This window comes from Lampetra fluviatilis, chromosome 17, assembly GCF_964198595.1.
Source record: "Lampetra fluviatilis chromosome 17, kcLamFluv1.1, whole genome shotgun sequence".
Taxonomy (NCBI): domain Eukaryota; kingdom Metazoa; phylum Chordata; class Hyperoartia; order Petromyzontiformes; family Petromyzontidae; genus Lampetra; species Lampetra fluviatilis.
In genome coordinates, this window is record NC_136291.1 from 1,826,792 (window position 1) to 1,842,535 (window position 15,744).

At 52.2% G+C, this 15,744-nt stretch overlaps 1 protein-coding gene across 1 annotated transcript in view; it reads right to left on the bottom strand.

Moving 5' to 3' along the window:
• LOC144936718 (teashirt homolog 3-like) overlaps positions 1-3,514 on the bottom strand; it is a 65,695-nt gene extending 62,181 nt beyond the window's left edge. Inside the window, 1 exon segment of the mRNA XM_078863852.1 lies at positions 3,433-3,514. Within this exon segment, the coding sequence (XP_078719978.1) occupies positions 3,433-3,472 (40 nt within the window). The 5' untranslated portion in view covers positions 3,473-3,514.
• Between the last annotated feature and the right edge of the window lie 12,230 nt (positions 3,515-15,744).

Consider the following 15,744-nt stretch of genomic DNA (forward strand, 5'->3'; position numbering starts at 1 on the left):
GGGGGGGGCGGGGGGTGGACAATGCAGATAATGAAACAAATAAAAAATAAACATTGCGACTTAATGCTTTATCCCGCTAAATAGCTGTTCACTCGGTCATCAAACTTGCGGCAGCCATTAAGGGGAGCCCGGAGAGTCGGGACCGCTCTCGATAGAGAATGAAAGCACTCAGGCTGCCAGGTTTTGATTGACCATTAAGCCCGCTGATGAATGTGCCTGTCAGGCGGCAGACAATTAAATCAAAAGGGAAACAGAGTCGTTCTGACGGGCCGTGAGAGGCGGAGACGGTGCGGGGTGGGACGAGAGAGAGAGACATCTCAACTAACCACTGGGCCCTTTTCGCAACCACCACCACGACCACCACCACAACCACCACCACCACTATAACCAGCACAACCAGAAACACCACAATTACCACAACCACCACCACAACAACTAGATCCACCACAACTACCACCACCACCGCGTTTCGCCTACTCGAACCTCCCTACCCCATGCCGTGCCTGTCGCCGGATATGCGAATATCATTTTCCCTCCGACTACCTTCTGATCGCGCCTCTTCCACCTCCTACTTTCTCCTTCGACACCCCCTGCTTCCCCCTGCTTCCCCCTGCTTCCCTTTGCTTCCCTCTGCTTCTTCGCAGCGATGCGTTACGCTCCCTCTTCCTGCTACGCCCTGCTTACCTCCCCTACGCCCTGCTTCATTCCCCTACGCCCTGCTCCCCATTTCGCTCCCTCCTCCTTCACGTTGCCTCCCCTAACAGCCGCGTCCTCTGCCACCTTCTCGCGACGACCTCACCCCTTGCTTCTGCCCCCTCCCGTCGCTCGCCGCGATCTCCACAACCCCACGCTCCGCTAAGCCTCCCCGGGTCTCTCCCTGCCACCCTTGCGCCTTGTCCATCGAGCCCGCGCTTCCCCGCGTCCCAAATGCTCCCCAGTGGCTCCCTTGAGCTTGCCCCAACGTCGAACCTGCACGCGCGCCAGTGTGTAGACCACTGCGTTAGCCCGTGGCTTGTGGCACGGTGCGTCACGGTGCGTCGCGGTTTAGCACGGAGTGGCACGGCGTGGCGCGGCGTGGGGACGGCGTAGCACGGTGTGGCTAAGATGTGGCTAAGGTATGGCACGGAGTGGCACGGAGTGGCACGGTGTAGCACGGTGTGGCTAAGATGTGGCTAAGGTATGGCACGGAGTGGCACGGTGTAGCACGGTGTGGCTAAGATGTGGCTAAGGTATGGCACGGAGTGGCACGGAGTGGCACGGCGTAGCACGGTGTGGCTAAGGTATGGCACGGAGTGGCGCGAGCATTTCGTGACAGGTGCCAACAATCTTCCGCGAGTATCCCACAGCGGTCGGCGGCGTAACCGCGTGTGCGTGGGTCTGTGTGCTGGTGACACACACGTATACACACGCACACACACACGCACACACGTATACACACACGCACACACACACACGCGCACACACGCACACACACACGCACACGCGCACACACACACACGCACACACGCACACGCGGTAGTATAGTGGTAATCGCGCTGCAATACGAAACCCGGCGACACGAGTCCTATTCCCGCTCACGGCCAACACCCGTGCCGAATAATTGAACCGGTCCTGCGCCTCCTCCCCCTAGGTCGACTCAGCATGAAAATGAGTACCTGGTGCGACGTGTTAAAACATCGACACTATGGAGACAAAGGCGGCCGATCGGGCGGGCGGGCGTGGTGCCGGCCACCCACCCAATCCCTCGTGCGCCGTGCCGGCCTTCAAAGGTCCGCGCTAATCGCCCTTGCCCTAAAAGTCTGTTGGGGCTATACGGGAAAGAGGGGGGGGGGGCTGCGGAATCTTTGTCTTTGTTGTTTGTGTGCCGGGTGACACACACAGACAGAGACAAAGACACAGATCACCCTATAGCCTTAAAATATTGTTGGGGCAAGTGCTGTTAGCGAGTAGCACCGATGAAGGCCGGAACGGCACACGAGGTGGGTGAGTGGGTGGGTGGTTGATCAGCGCCAAACCTGCCCGGCCGCCTTTGTCTCCCCCAGTGGCACCACTCACACACACATCCATACGCGTGTTTATCCTCTTCGGTTTATTCTAACGCAGCAGACGCTGCAGTAGCAGCGGTCGAGAGCGGGGCTGATTTATTGATGTTTATCCGCAATGAATAGATCAAAGTTCCTAGCATGACGGACAATCAATCACACGTCAAATCGAGGATGGCAATTCGTCTGCGAAAACTGCACCAGACGGAGGCTTTTTGCTAGGATATACAGTACTGAATATATATTTATATATAATTTGTGTGTCTGTGTCCGTGTCAGCATAGTTATTTTTTTTGCGTGCGTTTTCTTTCGTTACGTCGGTAAAAAAAAGATCAAGCGAATTGTAACTGAAAGGGGAAAGAAATAAATAAAAATAAAATACAAATAAAATACCAATAAAACAATGCAATCAACTCAGATTTTTAGCACGGTTGGATCGCCGCACCTCCGATTAGCACGGCTGGCTGTGTACGGTGCTAAAGAAGTCCAACATAATATACACACGATCTATCTATAAACAATATAAAAGGCCATCACGCTCACTGTCCGTCGCCTTTCCCGGCGCTGTGTCGTGGTAAAAACTAAAACGAAACTATTAAATTGTTTTACTTTACCAGGCAAGGCTCCACTGACCTCTACATCGTGTTTGTGCAGAAGCGACCTGGCGATCACAAATTATAGTTCAACGTGGAAATGTATTGCAGCCAAATACTCTAAAGAAACACGTTTTAGTTGTTGTTTTTTACATGTGGAGGGAAAAACCGGAGAACCCCGAGAAACATCCACGCGACCACGGGAAGAGAGACACTGCAAAACTCCAAATACACAGCAGCAAGCGCCAGGGTCGGGATAGAACCCACGACATCCTGCATATCAGGCGAGGTAGTGAACATCTCCTAGCCACCTTGACACAACATGACAGAGCAAATGGAAAACTCAACAACTGCGATACTGCTCCCCACTGTGTTTTCCTTCCACCCTCCCCCCCTTCATTCGCATTCATTAACTAATTATCAAAGCATTCTCAACTCTCACAAAAAGTGGGCAAACCAGGTTACCCATCACAAACTTTACCCCCACCCCCCCGAGCGAGACACCCATGATACCAGCCGCGCGGGTGCTGTGTCCGCGTCTGTCTCACATCATAGGCAACGCACAACAGCTCACATGACAGACAGCGTGGAACGCATTACACACACACACACGTGTATGTGCGTGCGCGCGCGTGTGCGTGCGTGCTGCCCACCACTACAGAGAGACGGTGGGGCGGGCGGGGGGTGTGTGAGAGAGTGGGGAGATAGAGAGACAGATGGCAGAGACAGGATGACAAGTCACGGAGATACAAAGACGGATGGGGGCACGCAACATCCAAGCACACCGTGTTGCTTACCGGACGCACGCCTCGGCGCTTGCTGCTTCCGTCGCGGCATGCTGATGAGGACAGCGCTGGCGATGCGCGCCGGGTCCCGCGTTGACACGCAGCGCGATTCGGCGCGCGGATCGTTCAATGGCGTCTTTAGGCAGCGACTGCCTCTCTCTCTCTCGTCTCGGGATCCCACCTCCCGCTCCCGCCCTCTCTCCCTCACTCGACTCTCTCCCTCCTGCCCGTGTCCTCCCCACCTCCTCGCTCCAGCGCCTCCCTCCCTCCTTCTCTCCTTCCCTCCCTCCCTCCACTCCTCTCTCTTCCCTCCCTCCCTCTCTCACTCGCAACCCGCCTCCACGCTTCTCCGCTCGCCACTTCCCACCACTCCCAGCGACCACAACGCGCGCTCTCTCCTCCTGGATTTGATTCCCACCTCTCCCACCGCACACCCCCCACCACCACCACCCCCAGCACGATCCCACGAACCCCCTTTGCTCTTCGGCCACTCAAAGTCGCCAGTCCCCGGGCAGGCAGAACTCCCCAGGCACACGCGATGGCGCGATGCGCTCCCCACGCACGTGGTGTCGATGCTGATGACGACGACGATGTTGTTGTTGTTGGTGGTGGTGGCAGTGATGATGCGGATGATGACTGTGGCGGTTGATGGCGAGGCGTGGTCCCCGCTTCGGAAGTCGCAGCGTGTCGCCTCGGAAAAGGAAGGTTCGTGTCTCTGTTGCGTGTCTCTCGATCAATCTGAACTCATCCACTCTCTCTATCTCTCCCCTTCTCACTGCACCTCTCTCGAACACCACTCACTGTCCGCTCTCTTCTGTTCACTGCTAGCGGTGTTCGCGGCGCGCGTTTTCAGGCTCTCTGATGCCACTCCACCCCCCGCACCCCCCCCGCACCTTCCCCGTCCCAACGAGGAGACGGCGCTTGAGGCACCGCCGCTGCGAGGGCGACCCAAGGGGCGCCTTTGACGCGAGGGCGATCGCGGAAAAGAGAACGAGAGCCAAGTCCCGTGCGTGTCCGCCTGTTTGTTCCGCCCTGTTGTTCCGCCTGTTTGTTCCGTCCGTCTGGCTGTCTGTCTGTTCGCGTGGCTGTCCGTGCGACCGCCCGCCCGCCCGCGTCCGTTGAGTGGCCGGCGCGCGAACTCACGGATGTGAGAATGTTGTAGTGGGCAGATAGCGGGGAGGAGGAGGGGGAGGAGTAGGAGGAGAGGGATGGATGTGGGACGGGGTGGGTGGGTGGGTAGGGGATGTTGAGGGGCGGGGGTTGTGAGAGAGAGAGACAGACAGAGGGAGGGGGGAAGAGTGATTGAGGGTGGTGCGGTTGAGGGCTCTGTGTCTTTGATGAGCATGTGGGTGGGTGGAGGGGTGGGTAAGAGGTTGTTTGGGTGGTTGGGTATACGGGTGGATGGGGGTGGGTGGTTGGGTGGGTGAGTGGGTGGATGGATGGATCGGTGGGTGGGATGGGTCGGTATACGTTTCTGTGGGTGGTAGGGTGAGTGGTGAGTGGGTGAATGGGGTGGATGGGTAGGTGCGTATGAGAGTATGCGAGTGGGTGCCTGAGTGGGTGGATGATTGAATGGGTGGTTGGGTAGGTGGATGCGTTGGTGGGCGGGCGGGAGTGCGGTTGGCAGGGTCGGGTGGCTGGACACGTGGGTGAGTGGCTGGACACGTGGGTGAGTGGTTAGGTAAAGGGATGAGCGCATCATCGATGACACGGCGCTCGATCGCTTCGTGCGCCGTGAATAGATGTTCGCCCTCGGAGTTGCACGATGCTTCCTTCAGAACCCCCCCTACCCCCACCCCTACCCCACCCCAACCCCCACCTCCCAACTCTGATCGCCCCCCCCCACTCAACCTCACTTTCCTCCCTCCCCTTCACCTCGCTCTGCAGATAAGCGAGAGACGACAGAGACACGAGGGGAGCGCAGTCACCGCTCCTCATTCCCTCTTCCATCCCGCCAACTCACCCCCCCTACCCCACCCCCCCCATTAATTTTCCTCCTCCCCCCTCCTCTTCCATCCCCCCTCACCCTCCACCTCTCTCTCTTTTTTACGATCAGTGGAAACAAGAAGATGCTCGGTGTAGTCGGCACTTTGCTTCGTTCATCATTTCGATTTTTTTTTTACTTTGCTTTATGTAACCCCCCTCCCTCTCCCCTGCCTCCTCTCACCAACTAACCCCCCCCCCTCACCCACTGCCCCCCCCCCCTCACCCACTGCCCCCCCATCACCTACAACTCTCCGCCTGTATCGTGGCTGCCGAACCTGTCGCGTCACGGGCGATTTATGAACAGAATCACCCCGTTAGTCAATTTAAACATTAATCTTTTTTTTCGAATATGAAAAATTACTAAATAACTCTCACCGTGAAATGTGTTGTTGTTGTTGTGGTCAATTAATTAATTAATTAATTTATAGCAATTGTTCAGGCAAGGCTACTTGTTCATGGCAGAACGGAGATGGAGTCAAGGAATCGGGCAGCGAGGGTGGATTGCTACTCCGCTGGGACGGTCGCGAGAGACGGCGCACGGCTCGGCTGAGGCTTTCATCCAGCAGTGGAAAGATAACTGCTGCTGCTGCTGCTGATGATGATATATTTACGCATAGGAGGCGAGTTTCTCTATTCATCATTTCTCTCTCCATAAATCACCAACAGCTGGCAATCCAACGTCATCATCATCAACGGCCATGGTCAATCCACTGCTGGATGAAGGCGTTCCCAAAGCCGTCAACGCTACCACTGCTGTGCAATGATCCACCGAGCAGCATTTGTGGCTCCATCTCCGCGAAGGACGTTCTCTATTGTTGCGTCTTTGTCTCGTGCAGTTCGCTGTCTTATTGCGCGGTGTTGTGTCCGTGTGCTGTGGTCGTGTTGTTCGGCATCATTGTTCGTTGTGTGTTGCGGTTGTTATACGCTATTGTCTATTGTTGGCATTGTTGTGTTGCAGTTGTACGATTGCGTGTTGTGTATTGTAGTGCATTGTGGTGCGTTGTTCATCGGTGCTACTCGCTAACAGCTCTTGCCCCCACAGTCTGTTAAGGCTATACGGGGGATCTGACTCTTTATAGTTTTGTGGTTGAATTGTCCGTTGTTGTGTGTATTACTGCCTGTCATAGTTGTTGTGTTTGTGTGTTGTTGTTGTTGTGTGTTGTGTATATGTACGACCCCATTGTACATCGCCGGATTCGTTGCTGGATAAGGGCCTCCCCTACGCCATATCGGTCATATTGGGGGTGTTTTAACCATACTTCACCAGCGTGGTCGAGTGCTAGTTGGTGAAGGCACTGCGTGGGGAACAGAACCGATTGAGTTATCGATCACCACTGTTGTTAGCCCTGGCCGGGATTCGAACCCCGGCACGCCGGGTTGGTAGCGCGGGGCCCTGACCACTGCGCCACCGCTCCCCACCAACGAGGCACCACGATTTATCCACTAAAACAACAACAACAACAACAAATACAGTTTCGTAATTGAAAATGTTGCTTCTTCTCGAATATTTTTAAAATATTGTCTTGAACATTTCGCCGATCGTGTGTGGTGTGCGTGTGTGTGATGCATGCGAGTCACACACTGCATTCTGCGAGAGTATAGCCACATACAAAATAGGAATTGATTCTAATTATCATTAATTTCGGGGGGACGTTCACAAACTAATACGAGTTTAATTATAAAAAAACACAGATAGAAGCGCAGCCCTGCGGAATAGACGGTTCTAGAGAGAGGGGGAATGTGGTTCGACTAACCCACACTGGCCCAGAAGTCGTGGATGGAAGTGGTGATAGTTACCCACACTTCACCCCACCACCACCACCACCACACGCATCCTGCCGATCACAGACTTAACCGCGGTGTAGCATGAGCTTCGCTCCAGGACTTTCGCCGTCGCTCGTGTTGGGTCCGCCGGATTCGTTGCGCAGTGCGCCAAGCACTTTGCCACCGCTCGACCCCACGACACCAGCACACGCATCGTGGTCATCGTCACCACCACCACCACCATCGTCATCGTGTGCTGACAACTCTTTTCACGGTGTAACGGAAGAGAAGAACCACATCCGCATGCTATTGATAATAGAGGTATCTTTTGGGTTAGATCGCGCGGACGAGTCTACCCGCTCAATAGGACGATGTCAGTTGACGTCGCCGAATAGTGGTGCTCAGTCGATGGATGCCCCTCGGAGGGGTGATGGGATAACGGGCTGGGTCAACCCCCCCCACGCCAACAACTCGGATTTGAACTCTCTGCCTTCCCATCGCGAGCCACTCGCTCGACAGAAATAGCGGCCAGCTATCACCAACGCTCCCCCCCTCCACCCCCCCCTCCACCCCCCTCCACCCGTCCCTTTTTAATTCTTAATTTAGTTCTTCTTCGTCTGGGGTCTACCACAGACCACGTGACGGTGTTCTCATCCCCGTGTCGGTCACGGTTTGGACAGCGCTGCTGCTGCTGCACCTTAAAATCAGTCGCGGTCGTAACGCGAAATTAATTGCGATGTTTAGCAATGTTTCTTAATTAAGTTTTGTGCGTGTGTGTGTGCGCGTGTGAGTGCGTGTGTGCGCGCACGCGTGTGTGTGTCCGCGCGCGTGCGTGTTTCGCGCGCGCGTGCGTGTTTTGTGGAGAGCGGTAGTATCAACATCGCCACTGGAGAGACAAAGGCGGCTGAGCGTGGTGATGGAGACCCACCCCCTCGTGTGCATTGCCGGCCTTCATAGATGCTCGCTAACAGCACTTGTCCTAATAGTCTGTTGAGGCTACATGGGGGGTCTATTTTTGTCCTTTGGAGCTGCGCTACAAACTCGGCGACCCGAGTTCGATTCCCGCTCACGGCCACCAACACCAGTGACGATTATCTGAACCGGTCTTCCGCTTCCCCTAGGTTGACTCAGCCTCATATGAGTACCTTGTTCGTTTTAGAAACCTCGCCAATGGAGAGACAAAGGCGGCCTGGCGTGGTGCTGACAAATTCGTGTGCCGTGCCAGCGTTCATAGGTATTACTCGCTAACAGCACATCAGGCTATACGTGGGATCCATGTTTTAGTTTCGTAATGTTCACAAGTGATGATCCAGTCGCTGTAGTGTAGTGCGTCATATGGAAGCAAATTAATTCACCAACCAATTAACTGTATTATCAATTGATCTATTAATGAAGCGATTAATTTATCAATTCAGCATGGCGCCAATTACACTCCAGCAAGCCGGGGCCACGTACGAATCACAGACACATTAATAAATTAATCAATTAATAATCGGTTAATTCGAGTGAGATAATGAATTGACGAGATTAATTAACGTGCGGCTCTCGCTCGCTCGCGGTGCGTTCCGCGGTCTCTTGGCCGCCCCACCTCCTTTACAAAAACACCCGGAGGTGTTAATTGTTTACAAATTAAAGCGAGCAAAGCGCGCATAATTCATGAACCCAACCACGCAGGCAAGGGGGCGTTTGCAATTAGTTTTAACGACGCCCACGCTATTATTTAAACTAACTTTTTTTTGTCACCAGGTAAGGTCCACTGAGCTATGTAGCTATTTTTCAGAAGCGACCTGGCCCCATCACAAGTGATAGCTCAACAAAGTGGCTGATGATGAGGACAATTATAGCAGGCAAATTTTCGAAACTCGTGATATTGATTAATTACAAATGGGGAGGGAAAAAACCGGAGGACCCGGAGACAAAATCCACGCGACCAAGGGGAGGGGGAAACGCAAAATCCGCATAAACAGCAAGCGTCGGCAAGGTGTCGGAATCGAGCCCACGATCCTCCTGCATACCAGGCGAGGTAATTGACATCGAGCACATCGTGGTCTCTCCATTCCGAAAGCTCCAAATCCGCTCCACTCGCCACGTCTCAGCGGGTTGCTGTTGCTCGACAAGACGACTCCTCGGTTTGGACTCTCGGCTGCCCCCCCACACCCAGCCCGCCCCCACCCTCCGAACCCAAGACTCCTGCATACCCGGAGAGAGAGTTAACATCTCGCCACCGCGGCACCCCTGAATGTGAAAGTTCAATGCAGACCGAGAGCCACGCACCGCTGACGATCCGGGTTCCAATCCAGGACAGCCATGCAGTCAACGAGCCGCCGGTGATTTTGTAGATCACTCGTTGATCGAGTTGGTCAAGCATCCCAAATGTTGAACCCCAGAGTTCGGGCAATTGTTGCGAGGCGGGTTTTTTTTCTCTCTCCAATGGACACGTTGACTGTGGTTTTCCCAATGCTTCTGAAATGTTCTCTCTCGTTCTCTCCCTCTCTCTCTCTCATCACTCCTATCTCCCCGTCTCTTTCCCTCTCTATGTGTCTCTCGCTGAGAGTTTGCAACTACAATAAAATACGCGAGCCATCCATATTCTGAACTATTATTATAAAACGGTTGTCAAGTTGGATGTGGTGATGGTGTCAGATCGGTCACCAACGACACCTGGCGCGGATTAAAATATACCATTAAATTTGCTTCTTCACTTAATACGCCTCAAGTACAGACCCTGGTTAAAAGTAATACGAAAACATACCAAAAATCAGAGGCTAACACATTCCTGCGGAGGGAGCTGGTAGGAACGTTGGGTTGCTCGGTCAATGGCCAGGGTCAACGGCGGCGTGGTACATTCCGCAAATATGGCCGACTGTGAGGGCGGGCACAAGCCTGCGTGAGTAGGCTAAACGTTGAGTTTTATAAGGGCACCACGGGGTGACCAGCCCCTCCACACCCAGCCCCACCCCTCCCACCCCCCACCCAGCCCCACCCTCCCCACCCAGCCCCTCCCCACCCTCCCCACCCAGCCCCTCCCCACCCTCCCCTCTCCACCCAGCCCACCCCTCCCATTTTTGGATGCACGACGGACGGGCACAATAATCCCCTGTGGGCTGGTGGAACCAGGTGGTTCCTACCAGTGTAATTGTGATGGGCGATGGTGGCTGCGCTGCTGCTGCACGTGGCCGCGTGTGGGGACAGCAGCGAGGGTTTGTAGATCACACACCAATGTGTGTATGTTGAACTTCTTTCACACCATACGTAGCCAACCGTGCCAATCGGAGGTGCGATCGGCACCGGTTGTCAAACTCCCCCCTCTCCGCGGGGGGGGCGTCGAGTCGAGGAGGTGCCGTACCCCCTGGATCGCCAGGTAAAGGCGGTACCGGAAAAAAAAGAAGCAATGTGGACTTCACCTGTTCCATCTGTTTACGGGGATATAGTGCTGTCCCCTCGCACGCGTGAGTTGTATCCGGCCTCCTACCACATCTATACACAACCATTCATTGGTCAAGTATATTCCTTCGCGCTCCTCGTCTGTGGTTCGTTCTCCAGGCTCTTCTGAGTCGTCGTCCCTCTTTCTCTCGCTCTCTGAGTCGTCGTCTCTACCTGAGTCGTCCTCTCTCTCTGAGTCGTCCTCTCGCTCTCTGAGTCGTCCGCTCTCTGAGTCGTCCTCTCTCTTTCTCTGAGTCGTCCTCTCTCTTTGAGTCGTCCTCTGTCTGAGTCGTCCTCTCTCTGAGTCGTCCTTTCTCCTTCTCTGAGTCGCCATCTCTTTATCTCTCTGAGTCGCCCTCTGTTTCTCTACGAGAGCGATGAGTGGATACCGTGCGGTGAAGCGTCATCACCTTTTCGTTATTAAGAGTGGGTGGTTAATGCGCTGCCCGGTAATGCGTGAATTAGATTTCACGCGAATGGATCTCCGAGGTAGCGCCGTGACATCCACTTCAGTGGACCGTTCTTTAACAACCCCGAGATTTCCGAATGGATTCATCATCTCACCAAGGCACCAGGCCCAGAGCACGACCAGGATACATCTGTAGGGAGGCGAGGGGGGTGTTTAAGCCCACAAAAAATAATACGAATTATTCCACCATAAATTATATATTAACCATAATAATAACAGTAGAACAATTACAAACATTTATCAACCCACTGCGAGCTTAAGGGGTTATATCGGGTGAATGTAATTGTGTCGTAAACCCAACCTCCACCCGACACGGCCAATCGGCGAGGTTTGTCACGTGGAACGAAACGTGGCAACGAGTGACGACTCCAGCACCACGGCCCGGGTGTCGGAGGGGAAAACCCCACAGCACCATTTACAATCTAAGTGCAATTGGCCGATAATACTATATACCTCGCCGCGCTGGGTGCATGCGGTTTGGCGAAGGGCGTGGGGTGGAGAGAGGTGGGGTGGAGAGGTGGGGGGGAGGTGGGGGGGGAGGTGGGAGGGAGAGGTGGGGGGGGAGAGGTGGGGGGGAGAGGTGGGGGGGAGAGGTGGGGGGGAGAGGTGGGGGGGAGAGGGGTGGGTGGGTGGAGGGAGGTGTTGGCGAGGGGGGTGTGATGTGCAGGACTGGTTACGACATCACTCACCACTGATGTCACCCGTCGAGCAGGAGCCGGGAGCACTAATTATGTTCGGTGGGTAGGTGGGCAGTAAAAAGAAATACCGCATTTGTTATTATATAGTTATATATATATTATATACATATTTTATATTTATATATTTATTTTTTATGAAGTCTCGGACCAGTGCGGCCGAGGCACGCCAGGTACACGTCAGCGAGACGTGGGGCTGCCACGTGCGGCCACTCGATGCCTCGTCAACACCAAGTCGCGGACCGCGTTCAGTTCCGCGAGCCCCCCCCCCACCTCGTCTCCCCCCCCCTCGTCCCCCCCCCCCCTCGCCCCCCCCCCTCGCCCCCCCATAGAAGATGCACGCGGCTGCAGCAGCGGCGGCGGTGGCTCCTTCGGCGTCTCTCGCTCTGCTGCGGCCCCGATCAGATTTGCACCGGCGGCGGCGAGCGCGTCTGGCCCAGCCGCCGCCTAATGAGGAATGATGTTACTGTCTGAGACACGCGGAGAGCAAGGGGGCAACCGCGGTGGCTGAGGGGTGGGTAGCGGTGTGCGAGGTGGGGGAGGAGGGCGGAGGGGAGCTTGATGGTGGTGGTGGGGGTCGGTGGGGGTTAGGAATATTTGAGTGGGGGGGGGACAGAGTGGTTGTAGGTGGGGGGGGGTGTTGCTTTGGCCAGCAATTTGTTCGGAACTCCCGCGGACTCCCCCGCTGCGAGTCTCCGCTTCTCTGGCGTGTCGTGTTGAGAGAGGCAGAGAGACGAGAGCGAGAGAGTGAGCGAGAGGTGGGGGTTTATATAAAGCAAAGTTATTTAAAAATAAAAATAAAATAAAAAATGTTTTTTTACGAAATGATGAACGAAGCAAAGTGCCGACTACACCGAGCATCTTCTTGTTTCCACTGATCGTAAAAAAAGAGAGCGAGAGGAGAGAGAGGGGGCAGTGGGCGCTGGAGGAGGCCGTGTGCTCGCTGGCAGAAGACGGGGAGCTCTGCATGCAGATGTGAGCTACCCGTCGGAGGCCGTAGGGCTGCGAGAATGGCTGGGTGCAGATGCAGCACTTGTCGTAGTAAAAAAAATATTACGTAGAAAATAGGGGGAACAATAGACATAGAGGAGAGAGAGAGAGGGGGTAGAGAGAGAGGGGGTAGAGAGAGAGGGGGTAGAGAGAGAGGGGGTAGAGAGAGAGGGGGTAGAGAGAGAGAGAGGGGGTAGAGAGAGAGGGGGTAGAGAGAGAGAGGGGGTAGAGAGAGAGGAGAGGGGTAAGAAGGAGGAGAGCAGAGCGTACAATATTTTGTGAAATATTTCATTTAAAAAGGTGTGTGGGGGGGGGGGGTGTTACATAAAATAAAGCATTGAAAAAAAACCGAAATGATGAACGATGGATGAGAGAGGTGGAATGTACGCGGAGGGTGGTTATGGTGATAATTGTCGTGCAGTTAGGTAGTAGTAGGTAGTAGTAGGTAGGTAGGCAGTAGGTATGAGGTAGTAGTAGGTAGTAGTAGTAGGTAGTAGTAGTAGGTAGTAGTAGGTAGTAGTAGTAGGTAGTAGTAGGTAGTAGTAGGTAGTAGTAGTAGTAGTAGGTAGTAGTATGTAGTAGTAGGTAGGTAGGCAGTAGGTGTGAGGTAGTAGTAGTAGGTAGTAGTAGGTAGTAGTAGTAGGTAGTAGTAGGTAGTAGTAGGTAGTAGTAGTAGGTAGTAGTAGTAGTAGTAGGTAGTAGTAGTAGGTAGTAGTAGGTAGGTAGGCAGTAGGTGTGAGGTAGTAGTAGGTAGTAGTAGTAGGTAGTAGTAGTAGGTAGTAGTAGTAGTAGTAGGTAGTAGTAGTAGGTAGTAGTAGTAGGTAGTAGTAGGTAGTAGTAGGTAGTAGTAGTAGTAGTAGTAGGTAGTAGTAGTAGGTAGTAGTAGTAGGTAGTAGTAGTAGGTAGTAGTAGGTAGTAGTAGTAGGTAGTAGTAGGTAGTAGTAGGTAGTAGTAGTAGGTAGTAGTAGGTAGTAGTAGGTAGTAGTAGTAGGTAGTAGTAGGTAGTAGTATGTAGTAGTAGTAGGTAGTAGTATGTAGTAGTAGGTAGGTAGGCAGTAGGTGTGAGGTAGTAGTAGTAGGTAGTAGTAGTAGGTAGTAGTAGGTAGTAGTAGGTAGTAGTAGTAGTAGGTAGTAGTAGGTAGTAGTAGGTAGTAGTAGTAGGTAGTAGTAGGTAGTAGTAGTAGGTAGTAGTAGTAGGTAGTAGTAGGTAGTAGTAGGTAGTAGTAGTAGTAGGTAGTAGTAGGTAGGTAGGCAGTAGGTATGAGGTAGTAGTAGTAGGTAGTAGTAGGTAGTAGTAGTAGTAGGTAGTAGTAGTAGTAGGTAGTAGTAGGTAGTAGTAGTAGTAGGTAGTAGTAGGTAGTAGTAGTAGTAGGTAGTAGTAGGTAGTAGTAGTAGTAGGTAGTAGTAGTAGTAGGTAGTAGTAGGTAGTAGTAGGTAGTAGTAGTAGTAGGTAGTAGTAGTAGTAGGTAGTAGTAGGTAGTAGTAGTAGTAGGTAGTAGTAGTAGTAGGTAGTAGTAGGTAGTAGTAGTAGTAGGTAGTAGTAGTAGTAGGTAGTAGTAGGTAGTAGTAGTAGTAGGTAGTAGTAGTAGTAGGTAGTAGTAGGTAGTAGTAGTAGTAGGTAGTAGTAGTAGTAGGTAGTAGTAGGTAGTAGTAGTAGTAGGTAGTAGTAGGTAGTAGTAGTAGTAGGTAGTAGTAGTAGTAGGTAGTAGTAGGTAGTAGTAGTAGTAGGTAGTAGTAGGTAGTAGTAGTAGTAGGTAGTAGTAGGTAGTAGTAGTAGTAGGTAGTAGTAGTAGTAGGTAGTAGTAGGTAGTAGTAGTAGTAGGTAGTAGTAGGTAGTAGTAGTAGTAGGTAGTAGTAGTAGTAGGTAGTAGTAGGTAGTAGTAGTAGTAGGTAGTAGTAGGTAGTAGTAGTAGTAGGTAGTAGTAGTAGGTAGTAGTAGTAGGTAGTAGTAGTAGGTAGTAGTAGTAGTAGGTAGTAGTAGGTACGTAGTAGCAGGTAGTAGTAGTAGGTAGTAGTAGGTAGTAGTAGTAGGTAGTAGTAGTAGGTTGTAGTAGGTACGTAGTAGTAGTAGGTAGTAGTAGGTAGTAGTAGGTAGGTAGGCAGTAGGTGTGAGGTAGTAGTAGGTAGTAGTAGGTAGTAGTAGGTAGTAGTAGGTAGTAGTAGTAGGTAGTAGTAGTAGGTAGTAGTAGTAGGTAGTAGTAGTAGGTAGTAGTAGTAGGTTGTAGTAGGTACGTAGTAGTAGTAGGTAGTAGTAGGTAGTAGTAGGTAGGTAGGCAGTAGGTGTGAGGTAGTAGTAGGTAGTAGTAGGTAGTAGTAGGTAGTAGTAGGTAGTAGTAGTAGGTAGTAGTAGTAGGTAGTGGTAAGTAGTAGTAGTAGGTAGTAGTAGGTAGTAGGAAGGGAGGTAGCCCGTCATTGCTGGCGCTGCGCTACCAAAACGAGCGAGCCGATTTAGATCCCCACTCACTAAACTAAAAACGTAACTAAACTCTACATTTGTATTTAAAGCTTTTGTGACTGCAGGGATTCATATTCTTGGTTATTTCGGTAAAGTCACGTAGAAGGTAAAAAATAGATATATATAAAACAATAAAATTATTGTTTTATATTTTTATTATTTCATTGTTTCCATTCTACGTGACTTTACCGAAAGAACCAAGAATATAAACTCTACATATTAGCTTGCTAATTTATAACGAAAACAACATACATACCGTTAGCGCTCTGCGTACAGGATGATTTCGTAAGAAGAGCCTGGATATGACAGATGTCCTTTATTTTCCGCTGCAAAGTAACGGGTTCGCTATTGGTCATCCTATACGAATATATGCTGATGATGCTGATGATGCTGATGATGCTGATTATTATTACATGGAAGATAAATTCCCGGAACAGCGTGCCGGACTGTTCAGGCTGAGTTTAAGTGCTTTTGCACAATCAACGTCGTTCACTCTCACCTTGTCTGTTGCCTTAGCTCTCCCTTAGCTCTCCCTTAGCTCC